This window comes from Anomaloglossus baeobatrachus, chromosome 1, assembly GCF_048569485.1.
Source record: "Anomaloglossus baeobatrachus isolate aAnoBae1 chromosome 1, aAnoBae1.hap1, whole genome shotgun sequence".
Classification (NCBI taxonomy): domain Eukaryota; kingdom Metazoa; phylum Chordata; class Amphibia; order Anura; family Aromobatidae; genus Anomaloglossus; species Anomaloglossus baeobatrachus.
Window position 1 is genome coordinate 752906203 of NC_134353.1, and position 18701 is coordinate 752924903.

The 18701-nt window shown below is 49.4% G+C and overlaps 1 protein-coding gene across 1 annotated transcript in view; it reads right to left on the bottom strand.

Moving 5' to 3' along the window:
• NAA25 (N-alpha-acetyltransferase 25, NatB auxiliary subunit) overlaps positions 1–18701 on the bottom strand; it is a 142300-nt gene that overhangs the window by 51414 nt on the left and 72185 nt on the right. Inside the window, exons 7-16 of the mRNA XM_075323880.1 lie at positions 17812–17890; positions 17496–17607; positions 17036–17125; positions 15191–15360; positions 13405–13517; positions 13022–13229; positions 12827–12913; positions 5837–6017; positions 4929–5028; positions 4329–4480 (exon numbers count right to left, since the gene is read on the bottom strand). Of these exons, the coding sequence (XP_075179995.1) occupies positions 4329–4480; positions 4929–5028; positions 5837–6017; positions 12827–12913; positions 13022–13229; positions 13405–13517; positions 15191–15360; positions 17036–17125; positions 17496–17607; positions 17812–17890 (1292 nt within the window). The remainder of the gene's footprint in view (positions 1–4328; positions 4481–4928; positions 5029–5836; positions 6018–12826; positions 12914–13021; positions 13230–13404; positions 13518–15190; positions 15361–17035; positions 17126–17495; positions 17608–17811; positions 17891–18701) is intronic.

An 18701-nucleotide genomic window follows, 5' to 3' on the forward strand; every position in this document is an offset into this window, starting at 1 on the left:
GTTGTTGTGTCGTGACTCCATGAGATCGACGTCCGGCGTTCCCCAGCGGCGACAGATCTCTCGAAACACGTCTGGGTGAAGAGACCATTCCCCCGCGTCCATGCCCTGACGACTAAGAAAATCTGCTTCCCAGTTTTCTACGCCCGGGATGTGAACTGCGGAGATGGTAGAGCCTGTGACTTCCACCCACTGCAGAATCCGCCGGACTTCCTGGAAGGCTTGACGACTGCGAGTGCCGCCTTGGTGGTTGATGTAAGCGACGGCAGTGGCGTTGTCCGACTGGATTCGGATCTGCCTGCCCTCCAGCCACCGATGGAAAGCCAGTAGGGCTAGATATACTGTCCTTATCTCCAGGATATTGATCTGAAGGGACGATTCTATTGGAGTCCAGGTTCCTTGAGCCCTGAGGTGGAGAAAAACCGCTCCCCAACCTGACAGGCTCGCGTCCGTGGTGACCACGGCCCAGGTTGGGGGTAGGAAGGATTTTCCCCGAGACAGAGATGTGGGTAGGAGCCACCACTGAAGTGATGTTTTGGTTGCAAGGGAGAGAGAGATGTTCTTGTCGAGGGAAGTCGAACTCTTGTCCCATTTGCGAAGAATTTCCCATTGGAGTGGCCGTAGATGGAATTGCGCGAACGGCACTGCCTCCATAGCTGCCACCATCTTCCCCAGGAAGTGCATAAGGCGCCTTAAGGGGTGTGACTGACTCCGAAGAAGTGATTGCACCCCCGCCTGCAGAGAAAGCTGTTTGTCGCGCGGTAGCTTGACTAACGCTTGCTGGGTATGAAACTCCATCCCGAGGTAAGTCAGTGATTGGGTCGGCGTCAACTTGGATTTCGGGAAATTGACGATCCACCCGAACTGCTGGAGAGTCGCCAGAGTGACGGTAAGAATTCGTTGACACGCCACCTGAGAAGGGGCCCTGACTAGGAGATCGTCCAAGTAGGGGATCACCGAGTGGCCCTGAGAGTGCAGGACCGCCACGACTGATGCCATGACTTTGGTGAAAACCCGTGGGGCTGTCGCCAGGCCGAAGGGCAATGCGACGAACTGGAGGTGTTCGTCCCCGATGGCGAACCGCAGGAAATGTTGATGTTCGGGTGCGATCGGCACATGGAGATAAGCATCCTTGATGTCTATCGATGCTAGGAAGTCTCCTTGTGACATCGAAGCGATGACTGAGCGGAGAGATTCCATCCGAAACCGTCTAGTTCTCACATGTCTGTTGAGCAGCTTGAGGTCCAGAACGGGACGGAATGATCCGTCCTTTTTTGGCACCACGAACAAGTTGGGAGTAAAATCCGCGACCACGTTCCTGAAGGGGAACGGGAATCACAACTCCTTCCATCTTCAGAGCGTCCACTGCCTGAAAAAGTGCGTCGGCCTGTGCAGGGGGTGGGGAGGTTCTGAAGAAACGAGCCGCAGGACGAGAGCTGAACTCTATCCTGTAACCATGAGACAGAATGTCTCTCACCCAACGGTCTTGAACGTGTGGCCACCAGGCGTCGCCAAAGCGGGAGAGCCTGCCACCGACCGAGGATGTGGGTAGGTGAGGCCGAGAGTCATGAGGAGGCCGTCTTGGAGGCAGTGCCTCCTGCGGCCTTTTGGGGGCGTGACTTGGACCGCCACGCATAGGAGTTCCTCTGGCCTTTCTCCGGACGGTTGGACGAAGGGGCTTGGGGCAGGGACGAAAGGACCGAAACCTCGATTGGATCTTTCTCTGCTGAGGTCTCTTAGGTTTGGACTGTGGTAAGGAGGAGTCCTTTCCCGAGGATTCCTTAATAATCTCATCCAGCCGTTCGCCAAATAAACGTTCGCCAGAAAAAGGCAAACCAGTTAAGAACCTTTTGGAAGCTGAGTCTGCTTTCCATTCGCGCAGCCACATGGCCCTGCGGACAGCCACGGAGTTAGCGGATGCCACAGCCGTACGGCTAGCAGAGTCCAGGACGGCGTTCATGGCGTAGGACGAAAATGCTGATGCCTGAGAGGTCAAGGAAGAAACATGCGGAGCAGAATTCCGCGTGACAGCATTAATCTCAGACAGACATGCCGAGATTGCTTGGAGAGCCCACACAGCCGCAAAGGCCGGGGCGAAAGATGCACCCGTGGCCTCATAAATAGACTTCACCAAGAGCTCTGTCTATCCGTGGCATCCTTCAGGGATGAGCCATCGGCAACAGACACAACGGACCTAGCAGCCAATCTAGAGACTGGCGGATAAACCTTGGGCGAGTGTGCCCAGCCCTTAACGACTTTAGGTGGAAAAGGATAACGCGTGTCAGAGTGCCTTTTAGCAAAACGCTTGTCCGGGACCGCTCTGGGCTTCTGGACAGCGTCCCTGAAGTTAACGTGATCAAAAAACGCATTGCGCGTACGTTTGGGGAATCGAAATTGGTGTTTCTCCTGCTGAGAAGCAGACTCCTCTACAGGTGGAGGCGGGGGAGAGAGATCCAACACCTGGTTGATGGACGAGATAAGATCATTTACTAAGGCGTCCCCCTCAGGGGTATCAAGGTTGAGAGCGAAGTCAGGGTCAGAGCCCTGAGCTCCCACGTCCGCCTCGTCATCCTGAGAGTCCTCAAGCTGAGATCCAGAGCAGCGTGAGGAGGCCGAGAAGAGTCCCAGCGAGGCCGCTTAGCCGGTCTGGGACTGCGATCCGGGCAGGAGTCTTCCGCCTGGGACCTAGGGGCTATCCTGGGAGCGCGCTGCAGCACGGACCGAGAAGGCCCTGGAGGAGACAAACTAACAGGGGCCGGGGCCTGTGAAGAGCCCGGTCTGGACTGCAAAGCCTCAAGGAGCTTAGATGACCATTTGTCCATAGACTGTGCAATGGATTGAGAAAGTGACAGAGAGTTTCTCAGCGAAAGAGGCCAATGACGGTGACTCTGTCCCTGCAGCCTGCTCAGGGGGAACAGGGGGATCTACATGAGCCGAGGGGCCCACAAGTGCCCTAGGCTCCGGCTGAGCAAGCGTGGCAGGAGTCGAGCATTGATCACAGTGAGGGTAGGTGGATCCCGCAGGCAACATAGCTCCACAAGAGGTACAGGCTGCGAAAAAAACCTGTGTCTTAGGGGCTTTGCTCCTTGTGGACGACATGCTGTAAGCAATAAGTGTCCCTTAGGAGAGCGACCACTGAGGGTATATGGGAAAAGGTTATACAGCCGTTCCGAATATATATAATATATATATGTATATATATATATCACGGCACCCTAGGGGAACCAGCACCGGGTGACCGGTGTGGCTTACCAACCGCTGGTGTCCTCCAGATTCCCTGTCGTGGGTCCCCCGGAGCTGTAGAGCTGTGCAGCTGCAGCATACACCGGCAGAATGCCAAACATGGCCGCCGGAGCTCTCAAGGGGGGAGTGAAGCCGTGGGCGGTGCCGGCAAAAGGCGGGAATCTGGAGGCCCCATAGTGGTCAATGAGAGGGGAGGGGAGACATGCAAAGATGCTCCAGCCCTCTGTCGGTAATCCCGCCCTTACCCCTGACAAGCAGGCCCGGGGGCGGGATTTTTCGCGACTAGGCCGCGATGAAGCCGGGGACTAAATTTAAGGCCGTGCCCGACAAGCAGGCACGGTCGGCGCGGAAGTCCGATGAAAAAACAACGGACGGCGCTACTGGGGAGAAAGGCGACTTCTCTCCCCGTACCGTCCCCACATGGGGACACAGAGTACCTTCAAGGTGCAGGGCCCGGTCCCTGGGGATGAAAACGCTCCGGTCCAGCAGGTTCCACCAGGGGCTGCGGATGGAGCACGGTCTCAGCAGGTGAATGACCGGTGAGGCTCCCACTTCTCACAGAGCCGCATAGGGGATGGTGAAGGAGACGGCATGTGGCTCCAGCCTTTGTACCCGCAATGGGTACCTCAACCTTAACACCGCCGACATAGTGGGGTGAGAAGGGAGAATGCCGGGGACCCCATAGGGGACCTCTTTTCTTCCATCCGTCATACTATGTATGAGAAATCTTTTTTTTTTTTTTCTATGAGTGGATGTGTGCCTCCTTCCACACAAAGCATAAAAACTGAGGAGCCCGTGGTCCACGGGAGGGTGTATAGGCAGAGGGGAGGGGTTACACTTTTTTAAAAGTGTAATACTTTGTGTGGCCTCAAGAGGCAGAGGCTATACACCCAATTGTCTGGGTCTCCCAATGGAGCGACAAAGAAAATTTGGTGAAAGGTCCAGTTTTGTAATTGAAAAATAACCTCTGGTTAACAGCATATTATATAGTTAAAGGTGATGACAAGGGCTTTGTCATAAATCAGTTTTTTGACCTTTTAATTTGTGGTCATAAAACGTTCAAGGGGCACAAAGCAAACAATCCTTACATATTAGCATCAAGTAAGAGGTCCAGTAACATTCGTTCCATGCGAACTTGTGCAAAATGAAGAGAGTTGTTCAACCGGTTTCTAAACGCAATGAATTCTGGGATTTTTTCAAAGGCTCCATATTTGTAGGCTTGGATTATATATTCTGAGGTCTGAAGCAAAAGAAATATGTCAGACATGCAAGTCCAAAAAATATGTCCATGTACACTCCAAAAACGACAATGCAAGTTACGATCTATCAGAGGAATGTATCAAGTATTTTACTTACCACATACCACTGTACTCATGACAACACTTCCTGTAAGGCAGGTAAACAGGGATTATAACTGAAGCCAAGAAATCACTGGCCCCATCCCAACTACCTAATAATGTTGACTGAGATTCATGATTTGGATGCAGATAATATCCCTATCACAAAGCAGAACTAACCGGTCTGAGGACAAGAAGTGTTGTCATAAGGTTAAAATCAGAGAAGTTTCAGTCTTCTTTAGGCCAATTACTCCAGGTAATGTCTTAGATAAGGAATGGGTAATGAGGATATTTCTTTGATTTTTTTTTTTAAAAATACATTGGAAGATACACCAGACACAAGATACTTACATCTTTCTGGTTTGAGTGGAAAAATCGAAGAGCGGAGTTACAAGAGTGTGATGCAGCAGTGTAGTGACCCAAGGGTGCAGCAAAGCGAGTCAGCAAATAGCTGGAAAATAAGAGCATGTGTTAGCGCTCCATCCATGAGGGGCTCTCCATAACCCCCCCACCACAAACAGAATATTGCAAGAAAACAGATCACACTATAGGGTACTTTACACGCTGCGATATCGGTACCGATATCGCTAGCGAGCGTACCCACCCCCGTCGGTTGTGCGTCACGGGCAAATCGCTGCCCGTGGCGCACAACATCGCTAACAGCCGTCACACAGACTTACCTTCCCTGCGATGTCGCTCTGGCCGGCGATCCACCAACTTTATAAGGGGGCGCTTCGTGCGGAGTCACAGCGATGTCACACGGCAGCCGTCCAATAGCAAAGGAGGGGCGGAGATGAGCGGCCGGAACATGCCACCCACCTCCTTCCTTCTTTATTGCCGGTGGACCCAGGTAAGGAGATGCTCATCGTTCCTGCGGTGTCACACATAGCGATGTGTGCTGCCGCAGGAACGACGAACATCGCACCTGCAACGATATTTGAAAAAAAAAAGCGACGGGTCAACGAGCAACGATTTTTCACGTTTTTGCGCTCGTTCATCGTCGCTCCTTGGTGTCACACGCTGAGTTGTCACCAACGGCGCCAGATGTGCGTCACTAACGACGTGACCCCGACAATATATCGTTAGCGATGTCGCAGCGTGTAAAGCACCCTTAACTCAAACTACTGCTTGATGCATGAGGTGAGCAAAAAAGGTCCAAAAGAGACAAAATTCTCCATGTAAGGGATTACCGTACCCAACTTACCAGACCATTATTGTCCATATTATACAAGGAAGAAATGCTACACTGGACAACTCACCCAATGGTGTCGTGCTGTATGTGTTTGGCATCCAGACTGCCATACAGGTCCATGGATGGCTCGAACGCCCCCAGTGCGCAGTATACACGAAGAAGCAGCAGTTTAAACTGAGCGTTTGAAGGGCTGTTACTCAAACCTTCTTCCAAAAGGGCAAGACACTGCCATACAGCCCAGTCCTCCCCTGGGAAAGAAACAAACATGTTTACACATGCTGGTACGGTTTAAAAGGGAACCAATATGCACCCAGAACCACGAGCAGTTCTGGGTGCATATTGCTAATCCCTGCCTAGCAGTCCCTGTATACACTAGCATAGATAAAGTGATATTTAGTAAAAGTATTTTTAAAGATTTTTTTATCATATGCTAATGAGGCCAGAGACTAGTCGCAAGAGCATTAGTTCCCTCGGCTAGTAAGCCCCCTTAGCATGTAAACATGCCCCTGTGAACGTACTAACATGCCAAGGAATGCACAGCGTCAAAAGGTATGATTGATCGTACTGTCCCCATGCTAAATTTTGGCTCGTGCGCATGATCAGAAGTCCCAGACTTCCAGTCATGCATACTATGAAGCCAGGTGTACGCGTCAGGCTTTAAACTGGTTTAGTGCGCATGATCGGAAGTCCAGAGACGTTCTGATCGGGCGCACCGAGCCGAAAACCAGCTGTGGCAGAAGGGTGAGCGTGACCATGCCTCTGATGCTGTGCATTCATTAGCATGTTAGTATGCTCCTGTTGGTGTGCTTACATGCTAAGGGGGCTGACAAGCCAAGGGAAGTAACGCCCTTGCGACTAGTCACTGGCCTCATTAGCATATAATGAAGGATCTTTAGAAATACTTTTTCTAAAGATCTTTATCTGTGCTACTAGATACAGGGACAGTTAGGCGGGGATTAGCAATATGTACCCAGAACTGCTCGTGGCTCTGGGTGCATATTGCACCTGACAGGATCACTTTAAGAGTACCTTCAGTATCTCGTCTGATCATTAAAAGAGAAGAAGGGAATTTTGTTTACTTACCGTAAATTCCTTTTCTTCTAGCTCCAATTGGGAGACCCAGACAATTGGGTGTATAGCTATTGCCTCCGGAGGCCACACAAAGTATTACACTTAAAAGTGTAAGGCCCCTCCCCTTCTGGCTATACACCCCCAGTGGGATCACTGGCTCACCAGTTTTAGTGCCAAAGCAAGAAGGAGGAAAGCCAATAACTGGTTTAAAGACCAATTCAATCCGAGGAAACATCGGAGAACTGAACCATACCACATGAACAACATGTGTACCCGAAAAAACAGAAAAACCCCGAGAAAACAGGGCGGGTGCTGGGTCTCCCAATTGGAGCTAGAAGAAAAGGAATTTACGGTAAGTAAACAAAATTCCCTTCTTCTTTTTCGCTCCTAATTGGGAGACCCAGACAATTGGGACGTCCAAAAGCAGTCCCTGGGTGGGTAAAAGAATACCTCGTGATAGGGCCGTCAAACAGCCCTTTCCTACAGGTGGGCAATCGCCGCCTGAAGGACTTATCTACCTAGGCTGGCGTCTGCCGAAGCGTAGGTATGCACCTGAAAATGCTTGGTAAAAGTATGGAGACTCAATCAGGTAGGTGCCTGACACACCTGCTGAGCCGTAGCCTGGTGCCGTAATGCCTAGGATGCACCCACGGCTCTGGTAGAATGGGCCTTCAGCCTTGAGAGAACCAGAAGCCCAGTAGAACTGTAGATTTCAAGAATTGGTTCCTCGATCCCCCGAGCCAGGGTGGATTCAGAAGCTTGCGACTGTTTACGCCGACCAGCGACAAGGACAAAGAGTGCATCCGGGTGGCGCAGGAGCGCCATGCGGGAAGTAGAACCTGAGTGCTCTCACCAGAACCAACAGATGCAAATCCTTCTGAAATTGATGGACTGGACGAGGACACAAAGAAGGTGAGGTGATATCCTGATTGATATGAAAGTGGGATACCACTTTAGGGAGAAATTCCGGAATCGGACGCAGAACTACCCTGTCCTGGTGAAGGACCAGGAAGGGAGATTTGTATGAGAGCGTTGCTAGCTCGGAAACTCTCCTAAGAGACGAGACCGTTACTAGAAGGCCACTTCCCGAGAAAAGCGGGAAGGGAGACCTCTTTCAAAGGCTCGAAAGGCGGCATCTGGAGAGCAATTAGAACCTTGTTCAGATCCCAGGGCTCTAACGGCCGCCTGTACGGAGTGCTGAGAAGACAAACTCCCCGTAGGAACGTGCGTACCTGAGGAAGTCGTTTCTGAAAAAATACAGATAGCGCTGAGACTTGTCCCTAAAGGGAATTGAGCGACAACCCTTTTTCCAACCTAGATTGCAGGAAGGAAGGAAACATAGACGATGCAACCGGCCAGGGAGAAACACCCTGCGCCGAGCACCGAGATAAGAATATCTTCCACGTCCTGTGGTCAATCTTGGCGGACGTTGATATGCTAGCCTGTCTCATGGTGGCAACCACGTCCTGAGGTAATCCTGACGACACTAGGTTCCAGGACTCAAAGCCACACCATCAGGTTGAGGGCCGTAGAATTCAAATGGAAGAATGGCCCTTGAGACAGCCAGTCTGATTGGTCTGGTAGTGCCCCCGGTTAGCCTACCGTGAGGCACCACAGAACCGGGAACCACAACATCCTCGGCCAATCTGTAGCGACGAGGATGGCGCGGCCGCAGTCGGTCATGATCTAACGCAGCACTCTGGGCAACAATGCCAGAGGTGGCACATAAGGTAGCTGGAACTGCGACCAATGCTGAACTAAGGCGTCTGCCGCCAGAGCTCGATGATTGTGAAACCGTGCCATGAAGCTGGCACATTGTTGTTGTGCCGTGACGCCATTAGATCGACGTCCGGCCTCTGTCAGCGGCGCCAGATCTCCTGAAACCCGTCCGGGTGAAGAGACCATACCCTTTCGGCCACACCCCGGCGACTTAGGAAGTCAGCTTCCTAGTTTTCCACGCCTGGGATGTGAACTGTGGATATGGTGGATGCCGTGTCTTCCACCCACATCAGAACCTGCCGGACTTCCTGGAAGGCTTGCCGGTTGCGCGTTCTTCCTTGGTGGTTGATGTATGCCACTGCTGTGGAGTTGTCCGACTGAAGTCGGATTTGCTTGCTTTCCAGCTGCTGTTGGAAGGTTTGTAGGGCAAGATACACTGCTCTGTGTTCAAGAACATTGATCTGAAGGGTGGACTCTTGCTGAGTCCCCGTACCCTGAGCGCTGTGGTGGAGAAAAACTGCTCCCCACCCTGATAGACTCGCGTCTGTCGTAACTATCGCCCAGGATGGGGATAGGAAGGACCTTCTTTTTGACCATGAGGTGGGAAGAAGCCACCACCGTAGAGATTCCTTGGCCGCCTGAGAAAGAAAGACGACTCTGTTGAGGGAGGTCGACTCCCCGTCCCATTGGCGGAGAATGTCACATTGTAGTGGACGCAGATGAAACTGCGCGAGAAGAACTGCCTCCATTGCTACCATCTTACGTAGGAAGTGCATGAGGCGTCTTAATGTGTGGGACTGGTTCTTAAAGAAGAGATTGCAGCCCGTAGTGAATGCTGTTTGTCTAGCGGAAGCTTCACTATCGCTGAGAGAGTATGAAACTCCATGCCTAGATATGTTAGCGATAGGGTCGGAGTCGGATCTGACTTTAAAAAGTTGATGATCCACCCAAAACTCTAGAGAGTCTCCAGCGCAACGTTCGGGCAGTGTTGGCATGTTTCCTAAGAGAGTGCCTTGACAAGTAGATCGTCTAAATATGGGATCACAGAGTGACCCTGAGAGTGCAGGACTGTGACTACTGCTGCCCTGACCTTGGCGAAGACCAGTGGGACTGTCGCTAGCCGGAAGGTAGAGCTACGAACAGGTGTTCGTCTCCTATAACGAAGCGTAGAAACGCTAGTGCTCTGGATCAATCGGCACGTGTGGATAAGCATCCTTGATGCTTAATGATGCTAGGAAATCTCCTTGGGACATTGAGGCGATGACATGGCGGAGGGATTCCATCCGGAACCGCCTGGTGTCCACGAGCTTGCTGAGCAGTTTTAGATCCAGAACGGGACGGAACGGCCCGTTCTTATAGGCACCGCAAATAATTTGGGGTAAAAACCGTGACCTTGTTCCTGAAGAGGAACGGGGGTCATCACTCTTTCTGCCTATAGAGTGCACCCTGTTTGCAGAAGAGCAGCGGCTCGGCCGGGAGGTGGAGAAGTTCTGAAGAATCGAGTTGGAGGACGAGAAGTGAGCTCTATCCTGTACCCGTGAGACAGAATGTCTCACACCCAACGGTCATTGACCTATGGCAGCTAAATATCGCCAAGGCGGGAGAGCCTGCTACCGACCGAGGATGCGGAGAGAGGAGGCCGCAAGTCATGAGGAAGCCGCCTTGGAAGCGGGTTTTCAGACTGTCTCTTTTTTGGGCGTGACTGAGCCCGCCAAGAATCTGAGCTCCTTTGATCCTTTTGAGTCCACATTGGACGAGGAAAAATGGGACCTGCCCGAGCCTCGAAAAGACCGAAACCCCGACTGCCTCCTGCTCTGTTGGGGTTTGTTGTGTCCGGGCTGAGGAAAGGATGAATCCTTACCCCTGGACTGTTTAATGGTTACATCCAAACGCTCACCAAACAGTCGGTCAGCAGAAAAAGGCAACTGGTTAAGCATCCTTTTTTGGAAGCAGAATCTGCCTTCCATTCACTTAACGAGCAGACCAGGCTCTGCTTAAAAACACGGAGTAGCGGAGGCTACTGCCGCACGGTTCGCAGAGTCTAGGGCAACCTGAATCGCGTAAGAAACAAATGCAGACATTTGAGAGGTTAAGGATGCCACCTGCGGCACAGATGTACGTGTAACCGTGTCAATCTGTGTAAGACAAGCTGAAATAGCTTGGAATGCCCCAAGGGTGAGAATGCTGGAGCCAACGGTGCGCCGACAGCCTCATAGATGGATTTAGACCAGAGATCCATCTGTCTGTCAGTGGCATCTTTAAGTGCAGCTCCATCTCCCACTGCAACTATGGATCTAGCTACAAGCCTGGAGATTGGAGGATGCCGCTTGGGACACTGGGTCCAGTCCTTGACCACGTCAGGGGGCAGGGATAACGTGTATCCTAAGCCGTTTGGAGAAGCGCATATCTGGATAAGTGTGGTGTTCCTGGACTGCCTCTCTGAAGGCAGAGTGGTCCAGAAAAATACGTGAAGCTGACTCCTCCACTGGAGGAGCTGGGTGAGAAATAACCAACATTCTATTGATGGACGCTATAAGATTATTCACTATGGCGTCACCATTAGGTGTATCCAGATTGAGAGCGGTCTCAGGATCAGAATCCTGAGCCGCTACTTCCGCCTCAGTACACAGAGAGTCCTTCTGCTAGGACCCTGATGAAACCGAGGGCCGCTCATAGTGAGCCCGCTTAGGCTGTCTGGGACTGACGTCTGTGCAGAGCCGTGACTCTGGGATGCATGTGACATTCCCGGAGCTGTTAGTTGTTCACACTGAGGGGGGCCATGGATCAATGATTCAACAGTGCCCATGTTGTGAGAGACATGTCCGGACTGCTAGGCTTCTAGTATCATAGCCATAGTCTCAGAAAATCTGTCAGTAAATACTGCAGACACCGTCCTCATGCTCTGGCCATTAGCAGAGACTCCGGCTGAGTTGGATACAATGGGGGTCTATGTAACCTGCCGGCCGTATAGCCGTACATGCTGTACCGGCTGCATAGAAAAACATGTGGTTCTGCACCTTTGTTTTACACAGAGAATATGCTGATAACTCCTCCGCACAATCCAGGAGGGTATATACAACGTGCGACCAAACAGTGCAATGTATATAGTACAAGCATATCTATAAGTGCACTTCTGCACTAGTGGGGTTAGCACCACAGGTGCTGCTTAACGCCTGTTACAGCGATTGTGTGACTATCAGAATGCCAGGGTCTTCCACACTTGTCTCTGTATCGTACAGAAACTGACACTAATGGCTGCCGGCGTCCTGTATAGAGAAGGAAGCCGTGGGCGTGCCTGAGAAAGTGCGGGAATCCGGTTTCACAGTGCACACAGTGAGAGGGGTGGAGTATGCAAAACATACTCCAGCTCTCAGTGCTGCTGTGCTATGCAGCGTCACGCCCCTACCCTGACTGTCAGGCCTGTGGGCGGTAACGAAGGGAGACTAGGCCCAGAAGCCGAGGACTCGAGTTAATAAGCGCGGCCGGCATATCAGTGCTGGCCGGCGCGGAAGTCCCCGGCGCACCACAAATCCCAGCGGCGCCTTCAATAAAACGGCAGCGGCGGTTAGCGCGGTAGTCACCCAATACACTAACACACCCAGCAACGCTGTGGTGTGCGATGGCACTAGTGCGGACAGCGCCGCTGTCCCTGGCGCACTAACACACCCAGCAGTGCTGCCGTGTGTCTGCGCGGTCCCCACAGGGACACCGAGTACCTCCATGTAGCAGGGCCATGTCCCTGAAGATACTCCGCTCCATGTCCAGCAGATACCAGGGGCTGTGGATGGAGCACGGTCTCTGTGCCTGGAGACCGATAGAATCCCACTTCACCCAGAGCCCTGTAAAAAGGGATGGGGAAGGAAGCAGCATGTGGGCTCCAGCCTCCGTACCCGCAATGGGTACCTCAACCTTAACAAACACCTCCGACATGAAGTGGGGTGAGAAGGGAGCATGCTGGGAGTCTGTATAGACCCTCTTTTCTTCCATCCGACATAGTCAGCAGCTGCTGCTGACTAAACAGTGGAGCTATGCGTGGATGTGTTGCCTCCTTCGCACAAAGCACAAAACTGGTGAGCCAGTGATCCCACTGGGGGTGTATAGCCAGAAGGGGAGGGGCCTTACACTTTTAAGTGTAATACTTTGTGTGGCCTCCGGAGGCAATAGCTATACACCCAATTGTCTGGGTCTCCCAATTAGGAGCGAAAAAGAAATAGTCACTCACTTTAGTGAAATAGAGAGCTATTGTTACATAGCATGGGATACTTGCCATCATGCCACAGGTCCAGCAGCATATGTGCCCCGATTAAACAGTAGTAGTCAGAAAACTGCAGCTCCGTCTTCAGGCACGAATTTCCTGTGAATAGAATCGTACACCCATATAAGATCAGCAAGGCTTCCACCAGTATGAACCGTTATGTAGATCATACGGAGAATAGTAGTAGAAAGGATGGCTAGTACTTACCAAACTGCAGCCCGTGTCTGTATCTGCCAATAACTTCTCTGATTGCGTCTTGCTTCTGCATCTTTTCCATCTTGTAGCTGAGGCCCAGCAGCCTGGAGAGCTGAACCACACTGAGGTGTCTCTGCATAGCCTTGATGTCTGCCGGCAGTGCCACATCGCCGTCTGCTGGAGGAGTCAGAGGCAGTGATCCAAGCAACCTGTTTATAAACTGCATTATATGGATGTTGTTAGCAAGGTGCCTTATTTAGTGCGTGTGCTTCCCCAATACCCTCGGACCTATTTGGGAGGCTATTACGCCATATACCATTGCCTGGTACTGGCCAAGAAATGTAAATGTACCGTGTGAGGTAATCAAGGGGAACCCGTCAGGAAGAACTACTTACAATTGAATGCTGGGTGGAAGAAAGGAGATCCACAAACACCTTAATGTCAGTGAAGCAACAAGGCTTGTCCCCAAATTTCAGGAAATATTGAAACATCAGCTCCTCGGGCTCTCCTGAAGAGAGGCAAAAAGCAAATCATCACCGAGCTCCTCCTGTTCTATACAACACTGGGCAAATGAGCGGTTCCTTCTAACCCCTTCACCCCCAGCAATTTTCAGTTTGTTGTTTTTTTCCCTCCCTTTCTTCCAAGAGCCACAACTTTATTTTTTCCATCAATATAGCCACATGAGGGCTTGTTTTTTTACTCATCTTTAGTGCTTCCAGTGGTGTCGCTCTCTTGGGGCTCACGTTACATCGTGACTCACGCAAGCCCAGCGCACCATCAGTGCCGGCTTCACTGTCCCCGCCTTCAAACGAAATCGACCATCATGAGGAGGTTAGAGCTGAGGCTGGCTGCTCACTTCCACTTGATGTTTGACATGTCCAAAGGAAAGAAGCGTGAAGCCACTGCTGATGAGGCACAGGGCTTTTGTGAATCAAATAGTGTCATGTGAGCCACAGGAGAACGAGGGCCGATACTGCTGAAATGATGCTGGCACCAGAGGGGAGTAGAATTGATAATTTACTAGGGGCAACCATGCTGATTGAGAAAGGGTTGTCAGTAGTGGATAACCCCATTAATAAAGGAGCACTCCAAGGATCTATGCAAAAAGTGGATATTGTTGCAATTTGTGAAAAAACATTTTTTCCTTTTCTGTAAAATTGTGGCAAAACTGTAGTTACTTGACTCCACCATGAGAATAGACCTTAAAAGGAGCTGTGAAATACTTTCTATTGATGGCCTACCCTTAGCATAGGTCATCAAAAACAGATTGGTAAGGGGGAGGGGGAGACCCGACAGTCCCACTAATCAGTTGTGTTCAGTGCCTGTCAGAAGTGATTAGTTGCAGAACAGAAGAATATAGGTCTGTCAACCGTATAGTAGCTGCTTCTCAGTACTGTAGATCCACTGCTATTCATACAAATAGAATTGGATGTGTACTGCCCGGCTGAGGCCACTATATAGTTGACAGATGTGACCTTCTACAAATGATCAATTATCGACTGCTGCTGGCACCGACAACAGCTGATTAGTGGAGCTGCCGGCCGTCGCACCCCCAACAATGTGATATTGGTAACCTATTCTAAGGATAGGTCATCTATATAAAAGTAATGGACATGCTGTTAATGATGGTTATGTAAGGAGTTATGGGCAATATGAACAGCCTGACATCACCCGGCAAATTCATCACAAAGGAGCAGAGATAAAACAAAGATTCAGAGGTGTTGCCCAAGCTGAGAAAAAAATGGCTACTTTATTTCAAGATCAGCGCCACCGGCCATAGATTGTATATGGTACTGCAGCTCAGCCTGAATAACTTCAATGGTTCAGAGTTGTAACACCAGGCACAACCGATGCTCAGGGGTGACTTTTTTTTTTTAAAGAAATCAGCTATGTTTCTCTAAGGCTGCTTTCACACATCCGGTTTGTGCTGAGCAGCACAGTCCGGCTCAAAAACCTATGCAACGGATGCGACGAAAAAAACGGATCCGTTGCATAAGTTTTTCCCATGCGGCCCGTCCGGTTTTTGACGGATGCGGCTTGACACTGAGCATGTGCAGTACAAAAAAAAACAGCATCCGGCGGCCGGATGTGTGAAAGCAGCCTAATCCTGAATAACCCTTTTATTAAGCAAAACTGTAAGGTATAGATAAAAATCCACAAAACTTTTGAATGCACACTTACCCAGCTTATATTCATCATTACATCCCCTCAGCCTTAAGCGACTAATCAGCTCTAGTTTGGCCAAGTACGGACCCCGAAGTGGACGTGGATTCTTAGAATCTGACTCTATTTGTTCTTCTATAAACGCAACTACTTGTTCAATAGTGTAATCAAGATTTCCTTCCAATGACCTGTAGGCGACACCAATCTTGTCACTCACTAGTCATCTAAACGTATAAGAGATATGCAAGGTTTTTTTGTGTGTAATTTTAACATCAGCAGTGAATATGATCTGTTTAGAGATCCAGCTCACCCATGCCCTGACTTCACCGTGCACAGCAATAAATGAATGAAGTAATCCAGCTGAATGTTCACGGTGATTTATTCAGTGCAGTACAGACAATGCACAGAGACATTAACGCTTTTCTGGCTTGACGCCCTTAATCATAACCATGGTTATGATGAAGGGCGTCAAGCCAGAAACGCGTTAACGTCTGTGCATTGTCTGTACTGCACTGAATAAATCACCGTGAACACTCAGCTGGATTACTTCATTCATTTAGTGAATTTGATCCCCCATCTAAAAGGTAATGTCCACGGATCAATCAGTACCATGTAACGCATCCATGAGGTAACTGATTATATGAAAATGGCATATATCATGTGATACCCAACTGGTATTCAGTAACGTTTTGCTCATATCATGCTTGTCCCTACATTCAGTTGCTCCGTTGGGATGCAGAGAGCCACAGTATGCAGTTGACTATACAGTGGAACCTCAGTTTACGAGTAACTTGGTATGCGAGTATTTCGCTATACGAGCAAAGCTTGCTGTAGATTTGTAACTGTTTACGAGCAAGCTTTGCTGTATGAGCAAATACTCACCGCACACGCTTCTGGTTCCGTACTTCAACCGCACTTTGACCCGCTCTTGCAGTCCACAACACACACACACACACACACACACACACACACACACACAATTATGCTCACCTTACCTTCCGTTCCATCGCCGGCCTCATGGTTCTTGTAGTTCGCCGGTACAGGATGTGTATCAGGTATCCATCGCGACGATGGAGGAACTTTCGCTGTCAGACGCTTCTCAAAGGCAGCAGGCTGATCAGAGGCAAGCGGCTCCTGCCTTTGACATCAGCGCTCTGGCAGTGGAAGCGATGGCTACCAGATACACATCCTGTACCGGCGAACTACAAGAACCAGGAGTCCGGCGATGGAACAGAAGGTAAGGTGAGCATAATATGTGTGTGTCTGTGTGTGTTTGTGCATGTGTGGAATGGCACATTAGGGGACATTTAACAAGTTGTGGAACGAATTGTCTGAGCGTGCATTATTTCCTATGGGAAATTTTGCTTTGCTAGACTAGTAACTGTTTACAAGCACAGTCCCAGAACAGATTGTTCTCGTAAACCAGGGTTCCACTAGATCGTACTGTATGCCTCAACAAGGCGTTTTCAGCTGAACATGAAGCACAATAGAACACACTGTTACACATGATGCAACATTAGTCAACGGCCCTGTCAGCACATACGTCTGAACCCTGTTTTGCGGGGTTTGAAGATAAGCCATGATGGAGCCGCTGAACGTTGTAAAGGGCAAAAGTGATGTAAAAATATACTCTCCCCATGCCGGTCCTCTCACAGATTATGTTGGGATGACCCCACACACAGATGGTTGGCGGGTCACACCAATTTTAATGTTTTTTTAGGAGCCTTAAAAAATAGCTTTCACTAATTGCAGCCTTTCCATACATTAGGACCATGAGATGTGCTCAGGTGATGAAGCCTGTCTAGTCCCAATTTGTGCTCATGTTTTAGCTAAACATTTTCATAATTGCATGCAGAGACTTACATTGCACCTTCTGACGGCGGCGTCCAAGTTTCATCGATAAGATGAAACACAGAATCAAAGTAGGACAGATAGAACTGCCAGTCATCTGAGCTGAAAGAAAGAGGAACAAATAAAAAGGTAGTAGGACAAACTATATAATTCCTCTAAAACACTAAGACGCATTGTACACTCATCTTTATACAAGAGCTGTTGGCGATGGAACATGTGAAGCGACAACAACCCCAAACTACTCATTTTGCATATGGACAGGGGATGTATCCATGAGACGAACCGGTCACGTAGGGTTTATAATTAATGTGTTAGCCTTATTAAAGTCAGATATTTAAAATCGCACCCTAACCCCCTTTATAAAAAAAAGAAAAGAAAAAAAAACAAAAACAAAACCCCTGAAGAACCATCGAACTACCGCTGCAGGTGTATTGCTCAGTGGTAAGGACAAGCAGGTCACCCATGGACTCACTTTAGTAACAGAAGTCTTTTGGAGAGTGCATTGCATTCAGGCCACCTGCTCAGCTTCTTGTACATCGCCATACACTTATTTTCTCGACTCTGCAGCTCGCTGGTCAGTTTATCTATGCATCAATCATATAAAATACTTGTCAAGGTCATATGCATTTTTTAATTTTTCAATTTACAACAAAAAGTTCAAAACATTGATAAGTCACTTTTTTAAGAAATGAAAGCAGCACAATATAAAGACAAAATTTAATATATAATATTTTCATGCAGATATTACAATAAATAAAGCCGCCCAGGATCAGATAGATGAGACATACCTCCGAGCTTTCCTCTTATAACCTCTAGGGCTTCCTCGTGTTTTCCAAGGCGCTCTAAAATCATATAGTATAATTCAACCTATAAAGACACATTTTAGTTACCATTAATATTCTAGAGATGACAAATATATTAGAAAAATTAAGCAACTTTCTCACACTGTTACAATATCTCAAAACTTTAAAGTGAACCTGTCAGGTGCAATATGCACCGAGAACCACGAGCAGATCTGGGTGCATTTTGCTAATCCCTGCCTAATACACTAGCATAGATAAAGAGATCTTCAGAAAAGTATTCTAAAGATCCTTTATCATATGGTAACGAGGTCAGCGACTAGTCGCAAGGGCGTTACTTCACTTGGCTAGTCGGCCCACTTAGCATGTAAGCACATGCTAATGAATGCGCAGCGTCAGAGGCATGGTTGCTCTCACCTCTCTGCTGACAGCACCTGACGCTGGATTTCGGCTCAGTGCGCATAATCAGAAGTCGCAGACTTCCAGTCATGCGTACTATTAAGCCGGTCTACGCATCCCAGCTTCAAACTGGTGTAGTGTGCAAGTACGGGGACGTTGTGATCATGCACACGGAGCCAAAAAAACAGCGGTGGCAGCAAAGGTGAGAGCGACCATGCCTCTGATGCTGTGCAATGATTAGCATGTTAGCACGCCTACAGGGCTGACTAGCCAATGGAACTAACTCCCTGGCAACTAGTCCCTGCGCATATGATAAAAGATCTTTAGAAATACATGGAGACCTTTAGAAAAAGTCTGCTACTAGGTATAGGGACTGTTAGACAGGGATTAAAAATATACACCCAGAACTGCTCATGGTTCTAGGTGCATATTGCATCTGACAGGTTTATTTTAACACTAGAAGTCCCAGAAATTTCGAG